The sequence below is a fragment of the Trematosphaeria pertusa genome, assembly GCF_010094035.1.
Source record: "Trematosphaeria pertusa strain CBS 122368 unplaced genomic scaffold BU26scaffold_2, whole genome shotgun sequence".
In the NCBI taxonomy this organism is placed as follows: Eukaryota; Fungi; Ascomycota; class Dothideomycetes; order Pleosporales; family Trematosphaeriaceae; genus Trematosphaeria; species Trematosphaeria pertusa.
Window position 1 is genome coordinate 3,307,177 of NW_022987213.1, and position 19,153 is coordinate 3,326,329.

Below are 19,153 nucleotides of genomic sequence, written 5' to 3' on the forward strand. Positions count from 1 at the left end.
GGCCGATGAGGGGTGCGCATACTTAGGAACGGGGTGCGCAGATGTCAGCATGATATGCCTCCCTTTGCTCGGTTTCCTTCCTCCACAGCGCGCTCTATTCCCCTACTCTATCTCGAAGGTGTCGTAAATCCGTATCCACCCCCTTCTAACCCTCTAAATTGCGATGAAGCACCAGCACCGTCGGCCCAAAGTCCTGTTCCAGCAGCGTATCGCAATTCAAACCCATCCTCACCTTCGGCACCTGCAGCTCCTCCGCACTCGCAAACCGATACGAACGGCTCTCGCAAAGGTTGAAGCGCCTGCCCTTCACCAAGTACGCGATCAAGCCCCGATGCGTGACAATAATGATATCCTTATAGCTACCAGATAGTTCCTTCACCCGGCGTCGCACTGCTTCCGCTCTTTCGGTAGCTCCTTCGATAGTATGCGCTGGGTAATCCCAATCCACTCGGCATTCAGAGAAGTCGAATTGCGGGAACTTGGCCTGCAGTTCTGCGCGTGGGAGGCCTTTGTTGCAGAAGGCGTCGTTTGCTTCGCGGAGTTCGGGCCAGATTTGTACGGGGATGGGGAACGGGCCTAGGTCTTGGAGGAATGGGAACAAGATCATGGCGGTCTGGATAGTTCTTGTCATTGGCGAGATGAGGATGAGATCTGGGGTAGCTGCGAGCTTGACGTTGTTTGCTGCATTTTGTCCGGCTTCGGTTAGGGGCGGATCGCGGTGGGGATGTTCGCGTTCGACGTTGTGGAGAGCCTCGCCGTGGCGGAGGATATGGATCAGAGGTATTTTTGGGGATGGGGTGGAGTCCATTGGGGAGGTTGATGAGCGAGCCCGCGATGTTCATGGCGAAGGGTATGGATCTTGGGGAAATGCAGCTACGGTAAAGTGCGATAAAGCCTTCAACAGCCGAGAGTAAGCGAGACGTTTATACTGGCTTAATTTTAAGTGCATGCTGTTCGTTCACGCTTGTTTTGGAAATATAGAAATTTAGAATTCATGCGCTACACTCGTGCTTGGCCCGGGGCTCATTTTGACTTCCTCATTGCCTTCCTTTACATGCACGACTTCCCACCACACGACGACAGCGTATGCACATACCGAATCTTCCCACCCTCAATCCTAAACTCATGGCTATCCGGCAGTCCACCGGCACCGCCAAAGTCCATCTGAATGTCTACCGTGCCGTACGCCTCATCGATAACGTACTGACGATTGATCAGCTTCACTCCGCTCGGGATACCGACATCGCATCGATCGCTCGCCTGGCCCTTGCCGGTGTACGAGCCTCCCTCCAAGCGCGCGCATGGCGAGCCCCACGGAACCTTGACGTTTTTATCGTTGAAGATGTCGCAGTAAGCGTCAGCGGCGGCCTGGATGACGGCGCGGGAGTCGCGCTTGTCGGCGGGGATCTCGTCCCATTTCTCGCGCGAGGCCCAGTACATAGTTCCCTTCCAGCGATCAGTTTACGCTCTAGCAATGCGGGGACAGTGGTTGAGTGTGGCTCACCGTGACGTTGAACAGCCAGTCGCCCTTCGTCGTGAGAATGGTGTCGATCTGGCTAACCTTATACGTCGTGTTATCGAGACGCATCTGCGTCGCAATCACATAAGGCTTCGCGGAGTTGGTAACGATGAACTCGCTGAAAGCGGCGCATTGAGTGACGTCGTGCTGACTGCGGTTGTGGTCGATCTTGAGGGCCTGAGACAGAATGCCCTTGGTGATGTCGGTCGTCTTTCGGTTCTCCATGTACTTGATGGTATCGGCAAAGGAGGCAGCCTGTGTGTTGCCCGCCGTTTGCGCAGTGAAAAGGTCGTTCGTAGCGGTCATCAGCACATCGAGCGTGCATTCGGCAGAGGCTCGAGCGGCGAGGGCTCCGACGAGGGCGAGGGCGTAGTTCCGCATGTTGATCTGGTTTCGAATTGAAATGCAGCTATTCTGTCATGGTTCCAGAAGCCCGCCGTGCTTGTTTAAGTACTCCTCGCTCTTCCCCGGAACGAGCAACCACGCGAAGCGACATTGTTGTATAGCTGCCATAGCCGCCTATATCAACAACAATTCATCCTCTTCCAATCGCAGCATCGCATGCTGTCTGAAACAATTTTCGGCATTGGAGATCGCCGGGATCGTCTTAAATACCGGCGGATGTGGGGCAGCTTTGTACTACCGAATTACGGTGTTCGACAGGGATGGCATTGTTAGCGCAATGTAAATGGAAATGAAGAAGGCGGCGCTGCAAGGGGCTCGAAGAAGTTTAATCAACATAAGCCCTGGATTTAAATGAGGGAGTGCGGGGAAAGTATGAATGGCATGGGCACATGAAAAGGCAGCTCGGACGAACCGCAGGCGCTGGAATGTCAGAGGGTCTAATGTTCCAAAAAGCGTGACCTGGAAGCGAGCAGATTTTCGATAGGGTGTACTATTACTCATAATTTAGCAGTCAGCTCTCACTGAACTATGTTAGCCTTTGCTGGGAGCGACTTGGTCTGATCGCCATAGCCAATCTATGGGTGCAAAGATACGGCTCTTAGCTTCAAGGCTTACACATCGTCCCACCCATCGTACTCCGGACCTGGAATATACTGAATCAAGCTACGATCCATAGGACAGCGAAGCCGCCACTCGCCGTCGCTAGTGACATGGCTCTGAAGGCATTCAGAGCAGTATTTGTGTCCGCAGTCATATAACTGCCGCATCGGCGACTTGTTCTCCTGGCAGATAGGGCAATCACTAGCCTCATTCACAAGGGCAGAGATGTCGTCCAAGTCCTGAACCATGTGAAGCGTAGTATCGGTCGATGACGACAACGAGCGATTGGAGATGTTCTCCGTCTGAAGAGCGTATCCACTACCAAATAGGCCCAAGTGATTGCGGGGAGAGGGAGGATAGCCGAAAGGCCAACCCCCGCCGTCAGAAGAGTCGCCCCGATCTGAAGAATCCGGAATTGTGCGATCTAGAGGGGTCTCATCCCGGGGAATGCTGGCGGGCCGCGGAATGAATTGTCGATGACTGGCTGTTGGACGTTGGATATTACGTGAACGACGCGGAGTAGGTTGAGCGCCTCTACCGACGTTTCCAATCGAGAGCACCGATTCACCATCCGAATTCGGGGCCCTGGAATCAGACACGGTTTCGTCCGCGTCGCTCCAGGAGCTGCTGTCCAAAGGATCCTCGTCAACTAAGCGATCGCTGAAGCTGTCACCCATATCCTCATCATCCGAACCGATCTGGACCGAATCATTGTACACCCAATCCTTTATCTCAATCTTTAGAATACGATCACCGTGCCTGGATGCTGTGAGCGAGGTCACCTCCATGCCTTGCATCCGCATCGTAGTCCATCGCAGATTTCGTCGGATCAACCTGTAATGCAAATGGCAGAACGTGGAATCGCGGCGAGATGGTACAAGGCATTGCTCGGCTGAAGTCGCGTAGCGGGATGACACAAGCGCCTGGCACTGGGGTCGGTCTGAATGGGGTAGGTTGCGGGAGCGGAGTGGCATGTTTGATTGCGCGTACAGGGTTGGTTGGTGGTGTCAGGGGAAAGGGGAGAAAGGGTGCGAGATATAAGCTAGTTTCAGAGGCTGGCGTTGTATGCGAACATAGTGGGGTAAGTGGTATTCATTACTGGAATGCCGTGACTTTATGCTTTTACAATGCGCGTTGAATGCCCTTGGCCGCCGTGAACGCTTCGAGCAGAGGGGAAGAAGGTATGTGTAGGAACAAGGTAGGAAAGGGTCGATAATTTCTAGAGACTGGTAAAGAGCGACGGAAGTGTATGAGGGAGTTTTCAAAAAGACGAGGAGAAACAATACCAGGTCGTAGCCATCACCCCGCGCGTATGACAGGAGGGGTTCTGTCATCGCCGGAGCGGGGCGATGGGACGAATGATCTGAAGCATTAGCAGCTGTCATCTGCCTCACCTTCCTTTCGACTCCTCAAGGATTTCAATGCAGTTGGGCTCGGTGGTCACGGAGGGAGAGGTTGGTGCGACGATGCGAAAGGGCGAAGGTGCGGTCAAAAGCAACCTGAGACGTGGCTGATCTAAGCCTATTTCGGCATGGCCTGGTTGCTCCTTCGGGCTTCGGTCTGCAGAATCGCCGGCTGATCAACGACGCCCCAGCCATCACACGCATCATAATCCGCTCTTTGCGGAAGCTCGTGCGATAGCATTGGCGAGATTCCTTGATGGCACCTGTACCTAAGGCTTCGTACATATGCTGGACCAATAAGAGCTTCGCATCTTACGCCAGCGCTGCCGCTGACCCTGTTGTGAGACAAGCCAAGGGCCGTTATGGGTCGCACCGCTTCCAATCATGGCTGGCTTAGCAGGCGGCCCGCTGCGGGTAGTTCGCATGTCTTTCTTAAGCTTACGTCTAGTGCGCAAGTATATCTTAGATAATGGTTGCCTTACGGCGGGGTAACGGTGCTGGTAAGCTTATTCCTCTACCTTATCTTTGCAGCGACACCTTTCGTCCACGGCTTCTGAGCATCCTTTCCAATCTTGCAGTCGCGTATCCATCGTATTCTAGCTACGTGAGCTCCCCTCTTAGTTCGGCCACCAACAAAAGCAAAATGCCTTCCGTCACCGAACAGCCCAAAGCGCCCGGCCAAGCAAGTCACATCGTCTATACCATTCCGCGCACAGCCTCGCACCTGTTCATGCAACTCCTCAATCTCCCAGCACAGCCCTCCGTTTTGCGCCGCGAAGACGGCATCGATGGCTACCACTTCCTCGAGACTCTCGTGCACCGCTTCAAGAACGGCCTGGCGGGCAAGCCTCTGAAGGACTGGACTGCTGAAGAGCAGAAGCTGATGAGAGATGCCTTTCAAGCCGGCTTCGAAGACTGGCTGAGGCTGATGAAATCAGCCGAAGGCATGGGCAAGCGGACATTCACGAAGGAGCACGTGAATTGGCTCGTGGATCCCATTGCCGAAGGCAGAGCTTCCGGGGAGATGCGCCAGGGCATTGAGAGCTTCGCCGCTTCTTTCCCCGAAGGAAGCGAGCACTCGCAGACGCATACCAAGGCGAATCCGCTCGTCATGCCCGATGAATTCGTGCTCAAAATGCTAAAGCCGACGTTCCTGATCCGACACCCAGCCCTCGCGTTTGCCAGCCTCTTTCGCGCCGCAGTTGGAGGCGAAGGCTCGGATGACCTCCGTCTCGAGGAGGTCCTGGACGGCGAAGAGAAGCACAAGTGGGAGTGCACGTACCACTGGAGCATCGCCGTCTATAACTTCTACATCCAGCATCCCGAATTCGACCGCAAGACTTGCGTGGACGGCATCCAGTATCCCATCGTGATAGATGCTGGGGACCTGAATAACGAGCCGCTGATAAAGAAATATGCGAAGGCGGTGGGCTTGGATGAGGACTTGGTCCGCTTCGAGTGGCAGCCAACGCCAGACGAAGAGATTGAAAAGGTTCCTGTGCTGCAGAGGAAGATGAAGAAGACGATTTTGGAAAGCAAAGGCGTGGAAACGGGGCGGTTGGGCAAGGATGGAGGACCTGATATGGAGAAGCTGAAGGAAGGGTGGAGGAAGGAGTTTGGTGATGCTGTGAGTGCGCGGCTGGAGAAGTTGGTTGAGGACAATCTGGGAATGTATGAAGAGCTGAGGAGCAAGCGATTGACCGTCTAGCATACGGTAAGATCCCCTGCTGCATGAACCCAAATGTAACGCAGTCAATATAGTAGTTGTCGACTTAGAGTCCGTCGCAGCGTCTTCGCACGACACTAAAATGCTCAGTAAGCTCCTAACGTCATAGATCGCCGCTTATGCGCCCTAGACTAGGTAACTGATAGTTTTAAATCTCCGAGGCGGCTGTGGCGCTGCAAGCTTCCTGTGGTACAGCATGACGGCTGCGAATACGAGACTTAACTATTGCCAAGGCCGTGTATCCGACGCTGGGTGACGCTAACTATGAAACATTCCCTTTAGGAAGTGGACACTGAGATATTGAAAGAATAGGTGTAGTGTGGAAGATGTCGGCGGCCGTAACGAAGAGCGCGAGAGTATTTCAGATCTGCATTTCGTCCCTCGCTTTACTGTCCATTTTCATCAGTAGACCAGTGGGCGCGTTGTTAAGGGAAAAAACGAAGCTATTTGTTAGGCACTGTTTGCTTGTGGCTATGATACATAGGCGCGGTGCGTTCCTCCAGCTGGAACGTAGTGTGGAATCCATTATGGGGCAAGCCATGCGGAGGGAAGACATGGCATCGAAGCTGCACTAGCAAAATGTAGCGTGGCGTTCGCAAGAAGCCGAAGTGAAAAGAGATCCAATAACCGTCCATCATGCCATCCTATGTCCTTGAACAGTCCCAAAGGCCCTCAGCCCGGGCTGTACTATGCCTCTCCCACTCTATTCCTCACTTCACTCGCCAACTTCTCCCTAAGCTCCCTCTCCAATCCCTTCCTCCCCACAAGCTTTTTCTTCTCTGCGCAATCCCTGCCCTCCAGCACCCGCCTCTCCGCCTCTTCTTTCTCCAGCCTCTTTCTCTCGTCCCTTAATACTCCCTCCTTCCTCACGTTCTCTACGCCAAAGGCCTTTATGCGCGCCTTTTCCTCCCGCTCCACCTCCTCCTCGCTCTCAATCGTCACGTTCTCCTCCCTCTTGAGCTGCTTCGTCTCCTCCTTGTACACCTTTTTCGCCGTCTCTAGCCACCATCCCGGCCTCGGCTTCTTCGGTATATGCCCATAAGCCTTGAGCTCGACCTTCTTTTCTGCGACGTCTTTCTTCAAGCGAGCGACGAGGGGATTCGCGGCGGCTTCGGCGCCCCGACGGGCCCGGCGTTGGGCTTTAGTTTCTCCGCGGGCGGTGAAGAGCGCAGCGATAGAGGCTGCCTGGGATTCCTCCATTTTGTCTTCTTGCTTGATATAGGGTAGGCGCGGGTGGACGCTTGGCTTGGTAGTGCGGACGGCCCCACGCTGATATAGCATCTCCTTACGGGCGGCTGGCGGTGGTGGCTCGAATTCTTGGTCTTCTCGCTTGATATGGGGGAGGCGCGGGTGGACGCTTGGCTTGGTAGTGCGGACGGCCCCACGCTGATATAGCATCTCCTTACGGGCGGCTGGCGGTGGTGGCTCGAATTCTTGGTCTTCTCGCTTGATATGGGGGAGGCGCGGGTGGACGCTTGGCTTCGTAGCGCGGACGCCTACGTGTTGGCGTATCATCTCCCTATGGAGGGCTGCTGGCGACGGCTTGACTTCGTCTTTGTCTTCTTGCTTGATGTTCACGCGCGTGGATGAGGTTGTGTTGGCTGCGTCCGCGGACCAGACTCCTTGGGGTTCGTGAGTCATTGTGGGAAGGTGACGGTCTTGCGGGGGTTTAGGCTTTCGAAGACGCTCGACGTGAGGGCTTGGGTACAATAGAGACGAAGTGATGGGACGTCCTCGGGGCGGCTTTTGGTTTGTTGCTGGTGAGGTGAAGTGAGGTGAACTGGAAGGGCAGGAGCTCGGCTTGGCGCACGTGGTTCGGCATCGAAGGCCGCCGGCGCATGACCTGGGGCCCTCAGACGGTAAACGTTGAAAGGGAGAAAAAGCCAGTGACAAGAAGAGAATAAACAAATGCGCAGAGAGCATATGAAACGAGATAACTCAGCCATCATGGCCTCACCTCACCCCGTCATTTCCCTTCTCCTCTCTAGTCAATACCCCCATCATCCGTACCCCTGTGCTTCTCCGTCCACGCCTTCAACGCCCGCCAATCCACACAAACATGCTCTGTGCCCCATCCATCTACTCTTGCCAGCAACTTCTCTCCACTCGTCTCCAGGTTCTCGAGCGTAACATCCGCATTACACATCAGAACTTGCCTCAAGTAGTCAAAGCAGTGGCGCCAGTGGTGTTCGATCTGGGGAACCATATAGCGGAACTTCTCCGGCTCGCCGACGGACGCGTAGAGTGATTTGCGCAACATATTCTGTGAGGATTAGATAGACGAGAGGGAGTGGGGAGGAGGGAGTAGGCTTACAAGGCAATGGATTTGATGGAACGCGGATACGACCTTTGTGTTGTGGAGGTTGCTCGTGGATCCGGCGTGCGGGATGAACTCGCCGTTCGGTGTGACCTGTACGAAGCCCCGTCCCACTGCCCATGGTTAGCTTTTCGAGACTCTCACGCATGAATTTACGTACATGGCATTAAAGCTTCCCATACAGCGTCAGCCTCCGGACCCGGCGTTGCGTACGCAAACGTATCATTAGGCTGGAACGTCACCTTGACGCTCGGTTCTAAACATCGTCAGTCGAACGTCGCTCCGGCGCGGTAGCAGCAATGAGCATAGTTGAAGCTTACCAAAGGGTGCAACCAAGCTTTTGCCATGCCCATGAGACATCTGTGGGGTCGACGTTGATATGCGGTGGAACAGCGCCCCCAGCGCAAATCCAGCGACAAGACACAGGATCCCCGTACCCCACAGCCTCCAAGACACACGCCCGCCGTGCTCCTGCTTTCTTAGCCACTTATCATCCAGGAGGCCCATCTCGTCCTCGCGCTCGTCATTGCTTGTCTGCATTGTGGGAGTGCCCAGTCGGAAGTCGGAAGGTGTGAATGTGGCACCACGAAAGATTTTCAATGCGGAGAAAAGATTAACTCGCTGGGCGTTGGGATATTGCATCGCACGGTACGCTTGGCTTCTCTATCCGCGCTAGACTGGTCTTTCGTGGCTCTTTTTCTCAATAGTGATAACTGTTCCTTTCTACTCTGTATCGTGCCTTGTGGATGGCTTCAAGGACGTAAGCGGAAGCGATGGGCGAACCCTTCAGCTCGCGAGTGTTGACCTCGGGGTCAAGCAACACTGGGGATAAACGGCGGCTAAGATCCTTGGGTGGTGTGCAATATATGAAAATAGATTAATCGTGGCATACCCACCCGGGCTACCGCGAACATGATAATGGGACCGTAAGTGCAACATCAGTTCAGCAGAAAACAGTGAGCGCATCTGAAAGAGAGTAGTCATGATAACCGGAAAGGAATGTTTGCAGTTGAATTTGACGATCAGAATGAGAAGACCGGGAGGGCAAACCAATCCAAACCGGAACGTTCATCGATCTTTGACCTTGAAGGGATCGAGATCTACCTGAAGTATTGCCCGCGCGATGTTGGAGCAATGTTAGAGAGCTAAGAAGAGCTATCAAGCGAGGTGGAGAAATAGGAAGACTTTGGAAACGGAATGCCAGGAGCAAGCAGTACAACCGCATAGCAAGCGCCATCTGGGGCTACTCATCGTTCAACAACGGCTTCACCCACTCCTTGGAGACCCTTTCGGAGGAATTTTTCATGTCTCAAGTGCGCTCAAGTCGATGGGATGCGCTCAGTCTAAGAGAATAGGACCGACACCCGTAGCGCTTGGTGAACACGACTCAGTGCTCGCAGAAGTTGAACTGGCACGACCGCACACTGTTGTCGACCTCATCATCCAGCTGGGTCCTCTCAGCCATCAGCTGCTCTCGAATCCTCTTAGCCTCTTCCATTCCAATAGGGAAGTCCTCGACCTCGTCAGCGATCATATCCATTACCTCAGCAGGGAGCTCTCCTAGTCTTGTCGCGCCCGTAACAAGCTCTCTACGCCACCAATCGCGCTGCTGCGGGGGCACATTGGAAGTCGACAAGATCGGCGTGTCCGGAGCCACGAGAAACAGCGCGAGGATCTTGCGATGACCGGGCTGTGTCGGATCCGCGAGCTTGAATTCGCCGACACAGTGCTGGAAGCCGTTCGGAAAAACGATCAGTCGGTCTTCACGCGTGAGAATGGAACCGACGTCCTGTATGAAACTGTCGTAGTTATCGATACCAAACGCGCGGCTGATACCGTCGAAGTCGACTTGCTCGGACTTGATACCGTCTTGCTTCACATCCCGCTCATCTAAGCCGTCGGGGTCGACTTTTGTGCGGAAGGACAGATAGGAGTCGGTGATGTTGTGGTTGTCGTAGTAGTAGATTGCGGAGGCGACGATGTGTTCATTCAATTGACCTTCTACGTGCCATGTGCCGCCGTTGTATTCTGGCTTCTCTGGGGTGAGGTGGATGTTGGCGAGCTTGACGATAACCTACGAAGGCACATACATGTTAGCATGTCTAAAATAGGCCAGATATATGAGCGGGTAGGGAGCCGCATCTCCCAGACCAGCTCCTGTCGATTGCAGACGCCATCTTGAGAGGCGCCAGCACGTGTGCCGTTGACTGGGTACGTACCTGAATCTTTCTTTCACCGTCGCCGAGGAAAGTAAACTTATCTTCGATATCTTCCCCTCTAAGGAAGAGGGGTTCATATTCACGGGGCGATGGTCTCTGCCCATCATGCTTCTCAGAACTCGCCTCGGATAATGCATCTTCATCCGGCTCCAAACCGCTTCCATCTGGCTTGATCGCTTCTTCGGAGTCAGAATAATGTGTCGCAGAGTGAATATCTCCGTCTACATCCATGTGACTGGAGTGGTGGGTCTCGGAATGAGCATCTTGATCAGTGTCCGAATCGTCTGCCTCGGAACCGTCCCCGTAGGACCAACGTACGTAAAACATCAGCGAATCACATATCCTAGTTTCCCTCCGCAGGCGGCCCTTCTTAAAAGTTGAGTCCCAACACTGACAGACGATGTTCCAGAACGGAATGGCCTTGGTAATGATCTTCTCAATGACCATGTATATGTCTCTGTGGTCGACTGGATGAAGGTTGTTGATGTACGACTCGATCTTCGCATTAGTGCCGTCTTGGAAAGAGACATCGCAAGGGAGCCACTGGAAGCGATCTGACCAGTGGTAGTCCCTTGACCAATACGGTTTGCCCTTGCTAGGTGGTGGAATGATGCGCCCCTTGCCAATCGTCCTGACACAGTTGTCCAGGCCGGCAGTAGAATTTGGCAGAACGCGAGAGCGACCGTGGACAAGGGGATAGAGTGATGGATGTACCAAGTCGAGCACTTTACCATCTGAGCCGGGGTGCCAGTCCTTATGCTGTTCGGGGAGGGCTTCTAAAGCAGCGACTGCGTTTTTGAGCTCATTCTTGAGTTGCACAGGGATAGCCGTGTCCGACTTCAAAACGCAGGAGCAGGAGTCCAGCACTGGAATCATGCCATAGTTGTCGTAAAGCACACCCTTGTCTCGCAGCTCGGCAATGCACTGTTGGTGCTTAAGTACAAGTCGTTAGCAAGCGTGCGTCGACTCACATAGTCAAGCATCTCTTCCGTCATATCTCCGTCATAAAACCCTGCGCGCCACCACTCCATGTCCATTGCTTCCTTCCTCCACTTCGCTACAATTGACTCGTCGTGGACTTTCCTGGTCCACTCCGGCTTGTCAGTGATATGGTTGACAAAGGCCAGCATGCATAGCTCGCGAATAGTGAGGGCATCGTGATTCCAGTTGCCCACGGCGGAAACACGGCGCGTCAGACGGCCCCAGTAGTTGTATCGAATGCCAAACCCAGGGAGCTGGTGATGTTAGTAGACCATCCTGAGTCATAAAACTAGGCGCGGACAAGACCAACCTTGACCCTAGAGCCATCATGACCAGTGCTGAAGGCTTTCCCAGGCTTATGCTCCTTCTCAACGGAGTCGGAATACGTGTCGTCGTCGGAATACGTGTCGTCGTCGGAATACATGCCCCCAGAAGAAATACCAGTGGAAGATTCATTGTCGCAGGCTAGGTCATCGGGAGGCATTTCGCCGAAAGCCGCCTGTGACATTGTATCTGCAGCCATATCGTCAGAACTTAGTATTCAGAAAGTCCGCAGAAGATTTCTCACCACTTTCGAACCGCTAAAGCAGATGAATGATTTTGTTCACCCGCGCAGACACTTTAATACATCGCAAGCATAGGCCGTGCGCAAAGGCGTGCGGCGTAGAATAGGCCGCAGGCTTATGCCAAGATAAAGCATTGTTCAGCCATTTGTCGGTGATGCGGCGTCGCTAGGCCGCGGCCGAGGTCTGGCAAGTTGGTTTCGATGAAAAATACACACGTCGTGGTCCTCGAGACCCGTGGTTGGGCAGAGGTTTTGGAAATCAGACAGGTTGCATGGCTCCCTCAGCCAAGGCATCCACCGCGACGACGAGATTTTGGTGCTCCGCATTCCAATGTGTTGAACTGAATGACAGGAGAGTGGTTGTTGAACTGGTTCAGACGGCGGAACGTTTCAGACTTAGGGAATTGGCTGAGACAGCTTACTAGGCAACCCAGTCACATGCTGATAAGGTATTGATAAGCCAACGCCAGAACACACTCCGGCGAGGTGAAAGAGCTTTTTCGCAGACAAACAGCTTTGCTTCGGCGCTGTCATGTCACCAAGATTTCTTCCTCAAGCCTTGCCTAGCAGACAAGGACTCAATGAAAAAAAAAGTGTGTGGTATAGATGCGGCTATACCAGCCTGGTAAAGCACACGTTTTTGCTCCTGGCACTCGTAGGTGAATACGAGAGAATCCAGGTAGCCGTGCGAAAGATCTCAACTCTCGCAGCCGTCGAAAGCGCTCTGTCCAGATGACCTGCTCTGGGAACGGAATCAACAGCCCATTGTCACTCTCTCTGTGCCTTGGTACATGCGCGTGCTGTGCCAGGTTCGTACGGAGAGGTACAAGTCCACAGTCCGCCGAAGCGGCCAGGGCGAGTACATCGCACAAACTCATATAGCGACATGAGAGAATGGCGGCAAGGCGATATGGAGAGACCAAAGGAGCCCAGTGATGCTCACCGAGTGGCGCTGTACTAGCAATGCAGCCCCGATGCAACTTGCAGTTGAACTTCGCCGTAGATAAAAAGAACCCATTGCAGTGACCTGCTGTTGGGAGTTGCCGAGAGCAGTTGTCGTGAGTTGTCGTGAGTTGCCGCCGTAAACTGCTGTGGTGGGTTGCTGTCCATGTTTGGTGAGGAAGGAAAAGAACAGCAGAAGTGGGAGCGGCAGGTTTATATACCCAGAAGGCGGGGCGGCTGCCTGCGCACGTGCCAGCGTTAGTCAGCTCGCGTATATTGGTCCGTGCATTCACTTCCGACTTCACCATCGCGGGCATCCCGCGCCCTGTACGGCAGGGCCAATCGAGCTATAATTGTTGGCTCATTTGCATGTTAACCAAATGAGCGGGCTTCTATAACGTAGAGTTGGTGCCAGCATTGACATAGCCCTCAGATTCTAAGTCCTTCCCCTTCAGTTTGCTCAGTGTCTGAAATAGGTGCATCCGGAAAGTAAAAGCAGACCATTCTTGGTTTAAGGCCTTGGCAGTAGTCCCTCTCCCTGGCGGGGTCCCTCACACCCTCTGAACCTGTACTCTCTCGCCAGCCTGCTCCTTCGACCATCTTTTCCAGTCTAGCCACACACCGACCTTTCCACACGACATCTCACACAGCTCAGCATGGCAGGCCACGCATCCAACATCGCCCCGGCGCATGATTTCGACAACGCTGACGACATCGAGCTAAACGCACGGCTACGAGTTCTCGGGGAAGACAGTCTGCGTCGCGCGTTCGCCCAGCTTGAGAAGGAGAACAAGCGCTTGAAGATCGACAAGTACTACCTCACCAAGGAGAACGGCGAGGGTATCATTGATAGGCGTGCGAGAAAGGACGCCGAGAAGAAGAACAAGCAATTGACCGCTCAGAATAGGGCTCTCAGGAGGGAGAATGAGTCGCTCATTGCCTGGGGGAAGGCGCAGATGAGGGCGGAGGAGAAAGACCTGCTAGCTGCAGCGGACGCGAACGACGGCCCGGGTGAGCCCCCACGGTATCCATACGTTGGGAAACAAAGACCAGTGAGAGGCCTCGACTGCGACATCCGCACAACGCTCGACGTTGCTCAGAATGGGCCCGAGAATTGCATTAAGAAAGGTCAACTCGATGACGACTTGAAGGCCGAGCTAGGCTCAATCAATGAGAATAAGAAAAGGACTCTTGAGCCGATCGAGGAGTAAGTACTGCCAATCCAGCGAGCTCTCAATCCAGACTGATACAGATTAGTCCTTCTCCGCGCCCGATCTCCACACCCCCGACGAAGAAGCGGAAGCTCGACACATCAACGGATACACCACCGGCACAGAAACCTCTCGTCAGATGCTCGCAATGCTACACCCACGGCTTCGAATGCGATCACGGAACTCCCTGCAAAAGCTGCGCGGACCGCGGAGTGCGTTGCAAGCGCAAGCAATGCAAGACATATGATAAGGGGCCCGGTACATGCAAGCGCAGGAATTGCCCGTTCGCTCATCCAGAGGACGGTTATCCGGCAATGGTGAAGATGGGGAGGCTAGTCAAGAGCGATGGACTGTTCCAGCAGCCGAGGATGAAGAAGAAGAATAAGACGGGCAAGAAATAGGGAACTCAGCATGTTGAACAATGAGGGACATATAGAGATATTTCTGAGTTTTCAAATGTCATGCATACATTCATTCATTGAAGGCTATATAAGCGCCTCCCAGTTTCCAAGCCCATTGTCCATCGCCATGATCCATCATCGGGGCCTTCGGCATCCTAAGAAGCATGAAAAACCGATCCGGATGACACCTTGAAGGCCCTCAGGCCACCCTATCCTCCGCCTGCGAACCTCGAGCCCGGAGCGCACGCACTCGCACAAGAGCCTGTTCCTCGGACTCCCAGGCCGCATGGTGGTACGGGCACAGCGGCTCATTGTGATGATCCGATCTGACACATGCAGAGATGACTGGTCGGATAGGCAACTGCATCGTAACCGGTGCTTGGGGAGCGGCGGTGGTCCGGGACGGTCCTTCTCGGTGCGCTTCGTCCCAGCTACGCACTATCGCTTGAACATGGGGTAGAGGATCAATCTTGAGCCTGTCGCATTCATTGCACTTCGCCTCGACGACCTGCATCATAGCCTTGCGCCGCTGGAGAGCCTTGTCCTTCTCGTAGTCCTGCAATCGTTAGTACCAAATCATTCTCTACTTCGTTTGATCGGTCGAAGACCTTCAGGAGGGGCTTTCCCGAATCAAAAGAAATGGACATCTGATTCGCAAGTTACATACCTCAGCAGCCTCGTTCAAGAACTCCTTCAGAACCGAACTCTCGAAGTAGCCTCTGTTGAAGTCGCCGACAGCGGTCATCTGTCGGCTCTCAAAATCCCGCGGGCCTTTGCCGTTCTTTGCGCACATATTAGCATACATCCTAATTCCTGAATAAAGCAGAAGGGGGTTGTAAGCACGCCTCGGTCTTGTCTCTGTCTGTTGGAGGCCTCCAGGAGGGACTTTCCGGAGCCAAACCTCAGGCATGCTCACAAGCGCATTGTATACCCAGGGCAGACATACCTCGAACTCGGTCGCCATCCTAAAGAGATGAAAATAAGGGACGGTATTCCTCATGTGCGGAAGGACAGAATCGAGGTCCATTTTGGTAGGGAAAGGTTGTAGATTTGGGATGCAGAGAAGGAAAGTGGATGACTGGTCGTGGAGTTGGCGTAGGAGTCGATGATGTTGACTGGGTCTGGAGCGCGAGAGAAATGGGAGCGAGCTCGATGGCTTATATACCCCCGTGCGCGTGCGAAGTGTCTCGGGGAAACTTGTCCCCGCCGCAGGCAGCAATAAGGCGCGTGATATCGCGGTGTGGTAGTGAAGGCGGTGGCGGTGAGAGGAACTCGGCGGTCTGTGCCGGGACCCCGTGCCAACGAGATTTGAGCAATTTCCCTTCTGCTGCCTACCCTAGCTCGCGACCCTGCCTGTTCTGGAACACTCGATGGCGCCAAAGCCGTATTGCAACAAGTTTCAGAAGGGTGTATGCAAGGCGGAGCCCTGCCTTTTCCTCCACGAGCCTTCACCGCAAACGCTCGCGAAAAGTGGGGGGCGCAAGGCGGAAGACGGGGAAAGACCAGACAAACGAGACCGCGTTATCGTCGGTGGAAGCCTGCCTTCCGTGCCCACGGGACTGAATTGTGGCTCGAGCGTCAAGGCGGAGGGGGGTTCTCAGGAAAGGGAAAGGTCGGCTCACCGAAGCAATGGTTCGATTTCAATATTTTGCCACTGGCTAACGCGTGCAATTTAGTGCTTCCATCACACGTTCGAGCGTCACCATGGCGCGAGAGACATGCCTGAACTGGCTGAGGGGACTTCGTTGCAAAGAAGAGAACTGCATATTCCTCCACGCGTTTGCAGGCCCAACGACCACATTAAAGCAAGATCATTCAGAGTGAGATGTCCCTCATTCCCTCAAATGGCATCTATCGCTAATTTGGAAGGCCTTCTCCGACATCGAAGCATGCCCTTCACCCGAAAGCACCGAAACGACCCCGACTTTGTCCAAAGCAAGAAGAAGGCAAGCGCTGCAGTGGTCGTACATGCCCGTACGATCATTCTAGAGGCCGTAGGAAACCATTCCGCTTAATGAGGGAGAAGAGAGACGTCGGACACGTTGGCAAAGATGACTCTGACGACGACGCGCCGGACACACATCGAGGGAAGCCTCCAGATAAAAGGATCGGACTCTAGAACAGTCGAAAAGTTCTACTCCTCTCTCCTATCTTCAAAGCTACCTGGCCACAATCTCCGTCACATCATTATGGAAGCGTCTGAGAGGTCTATGAATGAGGGAAAATGAAGGAAGGGAAGTCTTTGAGAGTAGTGGTACGGGTGGGGGAGATAGCGTGTTCCCTTCAGATTCGTTTCTGCACCCATCGCCGAACGAAACTCACAATGAGATACTACCCCACCCTCCTCTTCGTGCTCTCTAACATCCTCCTGGTGCTCTCCCTCGCCCTTTCCAACTCCGACTTCGACTCAGCCAATTCTCTCACTCTTGGAGAATGTTGCGAACACTGCCTCTCACACTACGATATCTGCATCGAAAGTGCCCCCAGCACGACCAGCATGACGAGTGTGCCCGGCGCTATATGTAGGAAGCGGAGAGGGGTTGGGAAGGGCAGATGGATGCGAGGCGTAGAATGCGTGCTTCGGTGGGTGCCGTTTTTGCGTGGGTAGGCCGCGCTTTGGTGTGAGGTGCTAGAGGGGTGGGTGGTGATTGAGGAGTGATTGGGGGCAAGGAAGCGAAGGGAAGATGTTGGAATGCATTGTTTGCGAGCTGGGAGGGGATGGATATTTTGAGTCGGATTGCCAAGGGCATTGAGATGGCGATGTGTTGACAAACGCGGTGGCAGGAGGCGCTAATGAACTCTCTTTCTACACTAGGTGGTATATCTATCTGGGGATAGCGGGAGTGATAATGTGTGATCACCGGTTCTTTTCCCTGCCTCTCGGTGCGTACGCGCTGCGAAGATGCCGATACGGAAATGTAGGGATAGTCTAGGGTGGTCTGCGACTCGCCTCCGTCTCTTGTATATCCGCACAAGCGCTACACGCTCCTCGTCCCTGTATGCCGCAGGTTCATGCCCCCCATCTGGAGAATCATCTCGAATCCTCTCTTCCAACCCCCCTCTCAAGTCTCCAGCAGCTCGCCCCAAAGCACCTTCTGCTCCCTAAACGTCTCATCCTCCAGCACGCCCCTAAACACAACCCCCGCCTCCAGCAACCCCACCCCACCCTCCTCATCCCCCTCGCCATCACCATCCTCACTCCCACTATCATCCCCATCCAACGCATCAAGCACCCTCTCCCCCGCACTCTCCAACTCCTCAATCCTCTCACTAGCCAGCGCCAGCGCCTCCAACAACGCCTCCTCCCTCCCCCTGCCCCCACACTGATGGCTCCTAATCGTAGCCTTTAGTCTCAAGTTCCGCTGCTGCACTTTCCCCTTCGCCCTATCGCTCTTCTTCAGGCGGAGCACCGCGCGATTCGCTTCGTGGAGCTGGTCGACTAGCGCGTCGTGCTTGGATACCACGTCTTTGAAGCGCGTGAGGAGGTTCTTGCCTGCAGCTAGGGCGTCGCCGAGATGGGCGGCGAGGTCCGCGTTGAGGCTCGTCAGGGTGCGGATAGTGCGGGATTGCGATGCTAGGCGCTGGGAGGTGCTGGTGAGAGGGGAGGCTTGCTGTGGGGAGAGGGCGCGCTGGTTGTTGCGGAGGATGGGGGCTGGGGATTGAGCGGGGGAGAGTTCGGATAGCGGGTCGATGTTTGATGTCGAGGTCACGTGGGACGAGTGCGGAGGAGGAGGAGAGAGGGCGTTTCTGAGGCTCTCACTGAGTTCTGAGGACTGTGGAGGGACAGCTTCGGTCGCGGAATCGGAGACGCGGCGTTGGAGTGGCTTCAGGAGGCGGTATTTGATATTGGTGGAGGAGTAACTGCGGCGAAGGGGTCGGGCGCTCGGTGGCACTGCCATTTTGCTGCTTGGGAAAGAATAGGCAACGGACTTTGCGAATAATGGATGTGTAGTGCGTGAGTTGTTCGGCCAGCGAAGAAACAAGGACGTGGTGTTGAGGAGAAAGTAGGTGAGACAAAGAAGGTTGGGTGAACAATGCCTAGTCGCAAGGTACGTCACTGAGTCAAATGCAAGCCGAGCAGGGAATGGGCGGTGTGACCGCGTCGCGCAAAGTCACTTGGAAGGGGAAGCTGGTGAAAGAGATGTAGAGAGAATGCAGGGGCTCAGAGGAACAATGTAACAGCTCCGAATAGAGTGAATGAGGGAGTATTCCCACTACCATCGAACTGCTTTTGCGCTCTATACTCGAAACGGAAAAGGGCCATAAGAATGAATGAGCTTGCCTTATGATGTCATTGGCTCTTCGTGTTTGAAGTAGAGTACTCCACGAACCTCAGCAGGGAGTCGTCATTCACAGCGCCAGTGTCGCGAAGAAGAGGCCAGCCGCGCGCCACCCATCAGCGCCATAACATTGGTGGCAAGAGCCCAGTGCTTTACCCAGATGCTGTCGCAGAAGCTCAGCTAGAAGCAACTCCTCCGGACCCAGTCTTTTGTGGTATAACAGGAAACTCGTACAGCTAGCCATACGTGCCATTGTAACTACCTGCGAAGGCCACCAGCGTGGCTGTTACGTGGGTCGCTTTATCCGGAAAACTCTACATTGTGAGAGCCAGAATTGGTGACCAGGTTGGTGGTTGCGAAAACTGAAAGCTCGGTAATGAGTTCGCTCGAGTTCAACGTCCCTGTAGTGATGTCCTCGCTAATGCCAACACTCCCGCTTTCGGTCATAGTGCACATAAGGCTAGCCATCGTGGAATCACCGCTCCATTTGCAGTCCGCGTCGGCAGTCCAGACAACCGGATTGGGATCGGTGAGGTAGACCTCCCATGTCGAAGCGCCCTGAATGATAGTATATAGTTCGCAGA

At 54.3% G+C, this 19,153-nt stretch overlaps 10 protein-coding genes across 10 annotated transcripts; 2 read left to right on the forward strand and 8 right to left on the reverse strand.

The window, feature by feature from the left end:
• Nucleotides 1–14: 14 nt before the first annotated feature.
• Nucleotides 15–840, reverse strand: BU26DRAFT_515019 (phosphoglycerate mutase-like protein). Its single transcript, XM_033827965.1, has one exon. The coding sequence runs from the start codon at nt 806–808 to the stop codon at nt 146–148; it is 663 nt and encodes a 220-aa protein (XP_033690289.1). The 5' UTR covers nt 809–840; the 3' UTR covers nt 15–145.
• A 210-nt stretch (nt 841–1,050) lies between these two features.
• Nucleotides 1,051–1,938, reverse strand: BU26DRAFT_537714 (uncharacterized protein; the record flags this gene model as incomplete). The annotated part of the gene is made up of 2 exons (XM_033831427.1): nt 1,505–1,938; nt 1,051–1,446 (listed from the first exon to the last, which is right to left on the reverse strand). The coding sequence occupies exons 1-2, from the start codon at nt 1,898–1,900 to the stop codon at nt 1,051–1,053; spliced, it is 792 nt and encodes a 263-aa protein (XP_033690290.1). The 5' UTR covers nt 1,901–1,938.
• Nucleotides 1,939–2,535: 597 nt separating this feature from the next.
• On the reverse strand, nt 2,536–3,498 carry BU26DRAFT_583977 (uncharacterized protein; the record flags this gene model as incomplete). Its single annotated transcript, XM_033834581.1, has 1 exon — nt 2,536–3,498. The coding sequence occupies one exon, from the start codon at nt 3,496–3,498 to the stop codon at nt 2,536–2,538; it is 963 nt and encodes a 320-aa protein (XP_033690291.1).
• A 927-nt stretch (nt 3,499–4,425) lies between these two features.
• On the forward strand, nt 4,426–5,858 carry BU26DRAFT_515020 (uncharacterized protein). The gene has a single exon (XM_033827966.1). It carries the CDS (start codon nt 4,571–4,573, stop codon nt 5,633–5,635), a length of 1,065 nt encoding a protein of 354 aa, XP_033690292.1. The 5' UTR covers nt 4,426–4,570; the 3' UTR covers nt 5,636–5,858.
• Nucleotides 5,859–6,340: 482 nt separating this feature from the next.
• On the reverse strand, nt 6,341–7,519 carry BU26DRAFT_583979 (uncharacterized protein; the record flags this gene model as incomplete). The annotated part of the gene is made up of 1 exon (XM_033834582.1): nt 6,341–7,519. A coding segment is annotated over one exon (1,179 nt), but the record flags the coding sequence as incomplete, so codon positions are not given.
• A 118-nt stretch (nt 7,520–7,637) lies between these two features.
• On the reverse strand, nt 7,638–8,510 carry BU26DRAFT_559901 (uncharacterized protein; the record flags this gene model as incomplete). Its single annotated transcript, XM_033832754.1, has 4 exons — nt 7,638–7,916; nt 7,968–8,083; nt 8,131–8,226; nt 8,291–8,510. 4 exons carry the CDS (start codon nt 8,508–8,510, stop codon nt 7,638–7,640), a joined length of 711 nt encoding a protein of 236 aa, XP_033690294.1.
• Nucleotides 8,511–8,893: 383 nt separating this feature from the next.
• On the reverse strand, nt 8,894–11,765 carry BU26DRAFT_600823 (uncharacterized protein). Its single transcript, XM_033835202.1, has 5 exons — nt 11,739–11,765; nt 11,481–11,683; nt 11,161–11,424; nt 10,190–11,113; nt 8,894–10,044 (listed from the first exon to the last, which is right to left on the reverse strand). Exons 2-5 carry the CDS (start codon nt 11,676–11,678, stop codon nt 9,358–9,360), a joined length of 2,073 nt encoding a protein of 690 aa, XP_033690295.1. The 5' UTR covers nt 11,679–11,683; nt 11,739–11,765; the 3' UTR covers nt 8,894–9,357.
• A 1,262-nt stretch (nt 11,766–13,027) lies between these two features.
• Nucleotides 13,028–14,273, forward strand: BU26DRAFT_547273 (uncharacterized protein; the record flags this gene model as incomplete). Its single annotated transcript, XM_033831876.1, has 3 exons — nt 13,028–13,884; nt 13,935–14,100; nt 14,163–14,273. Exons 1-3 carry the CDS (start codon nt 13,334–13,336, stop codon nt 14,271–14,273), a joined length of 828 nt encoding a protein of 275 aa, XP_033690296.1. The 5' UTR covers nt 13,028–13,333.
• A 215-nt stretch (nt 14,274–14,488) lies between these two features.
• Nucleotides 14,489–15,316, reverse strand: BU26DRAFT_500885 (uncharacterized protein; the record flags this gene model as incomplete). The annotated part of the gene is made up of 2 exons (XM_033826531.1): nt 14,489–14,845; nt 14,957–15,316. The coding sequence occupies 2 exons, from the start codon at nt 15,314–15,316 to the stop codon at nt 14,489–14,491; spliced, it is 717 nt and encodes a 238-aa protein (XP_033690297.1).
• A 2,035-nt stretch (nt 15,317–17,351) lies between these two features.
• BU26DRAFT_583993 (uncharacterized protein) lies at nt 17,352–18,188 on the reverse strand (the record flags this gene model as incomplete). The annotated part of the gene is made up of 1 exon (XM_033834583.1): nt 17,352–18,188. One exon carries the CDS (start codon nt 18,186–18,188, stop codon nt 17,352–17,354), a length of 837 nt encoding a protein of 278 aa, XP_033690298.1.
• Nucleotides 18,189–19,153: the final 965 nt, after the last annotated feature.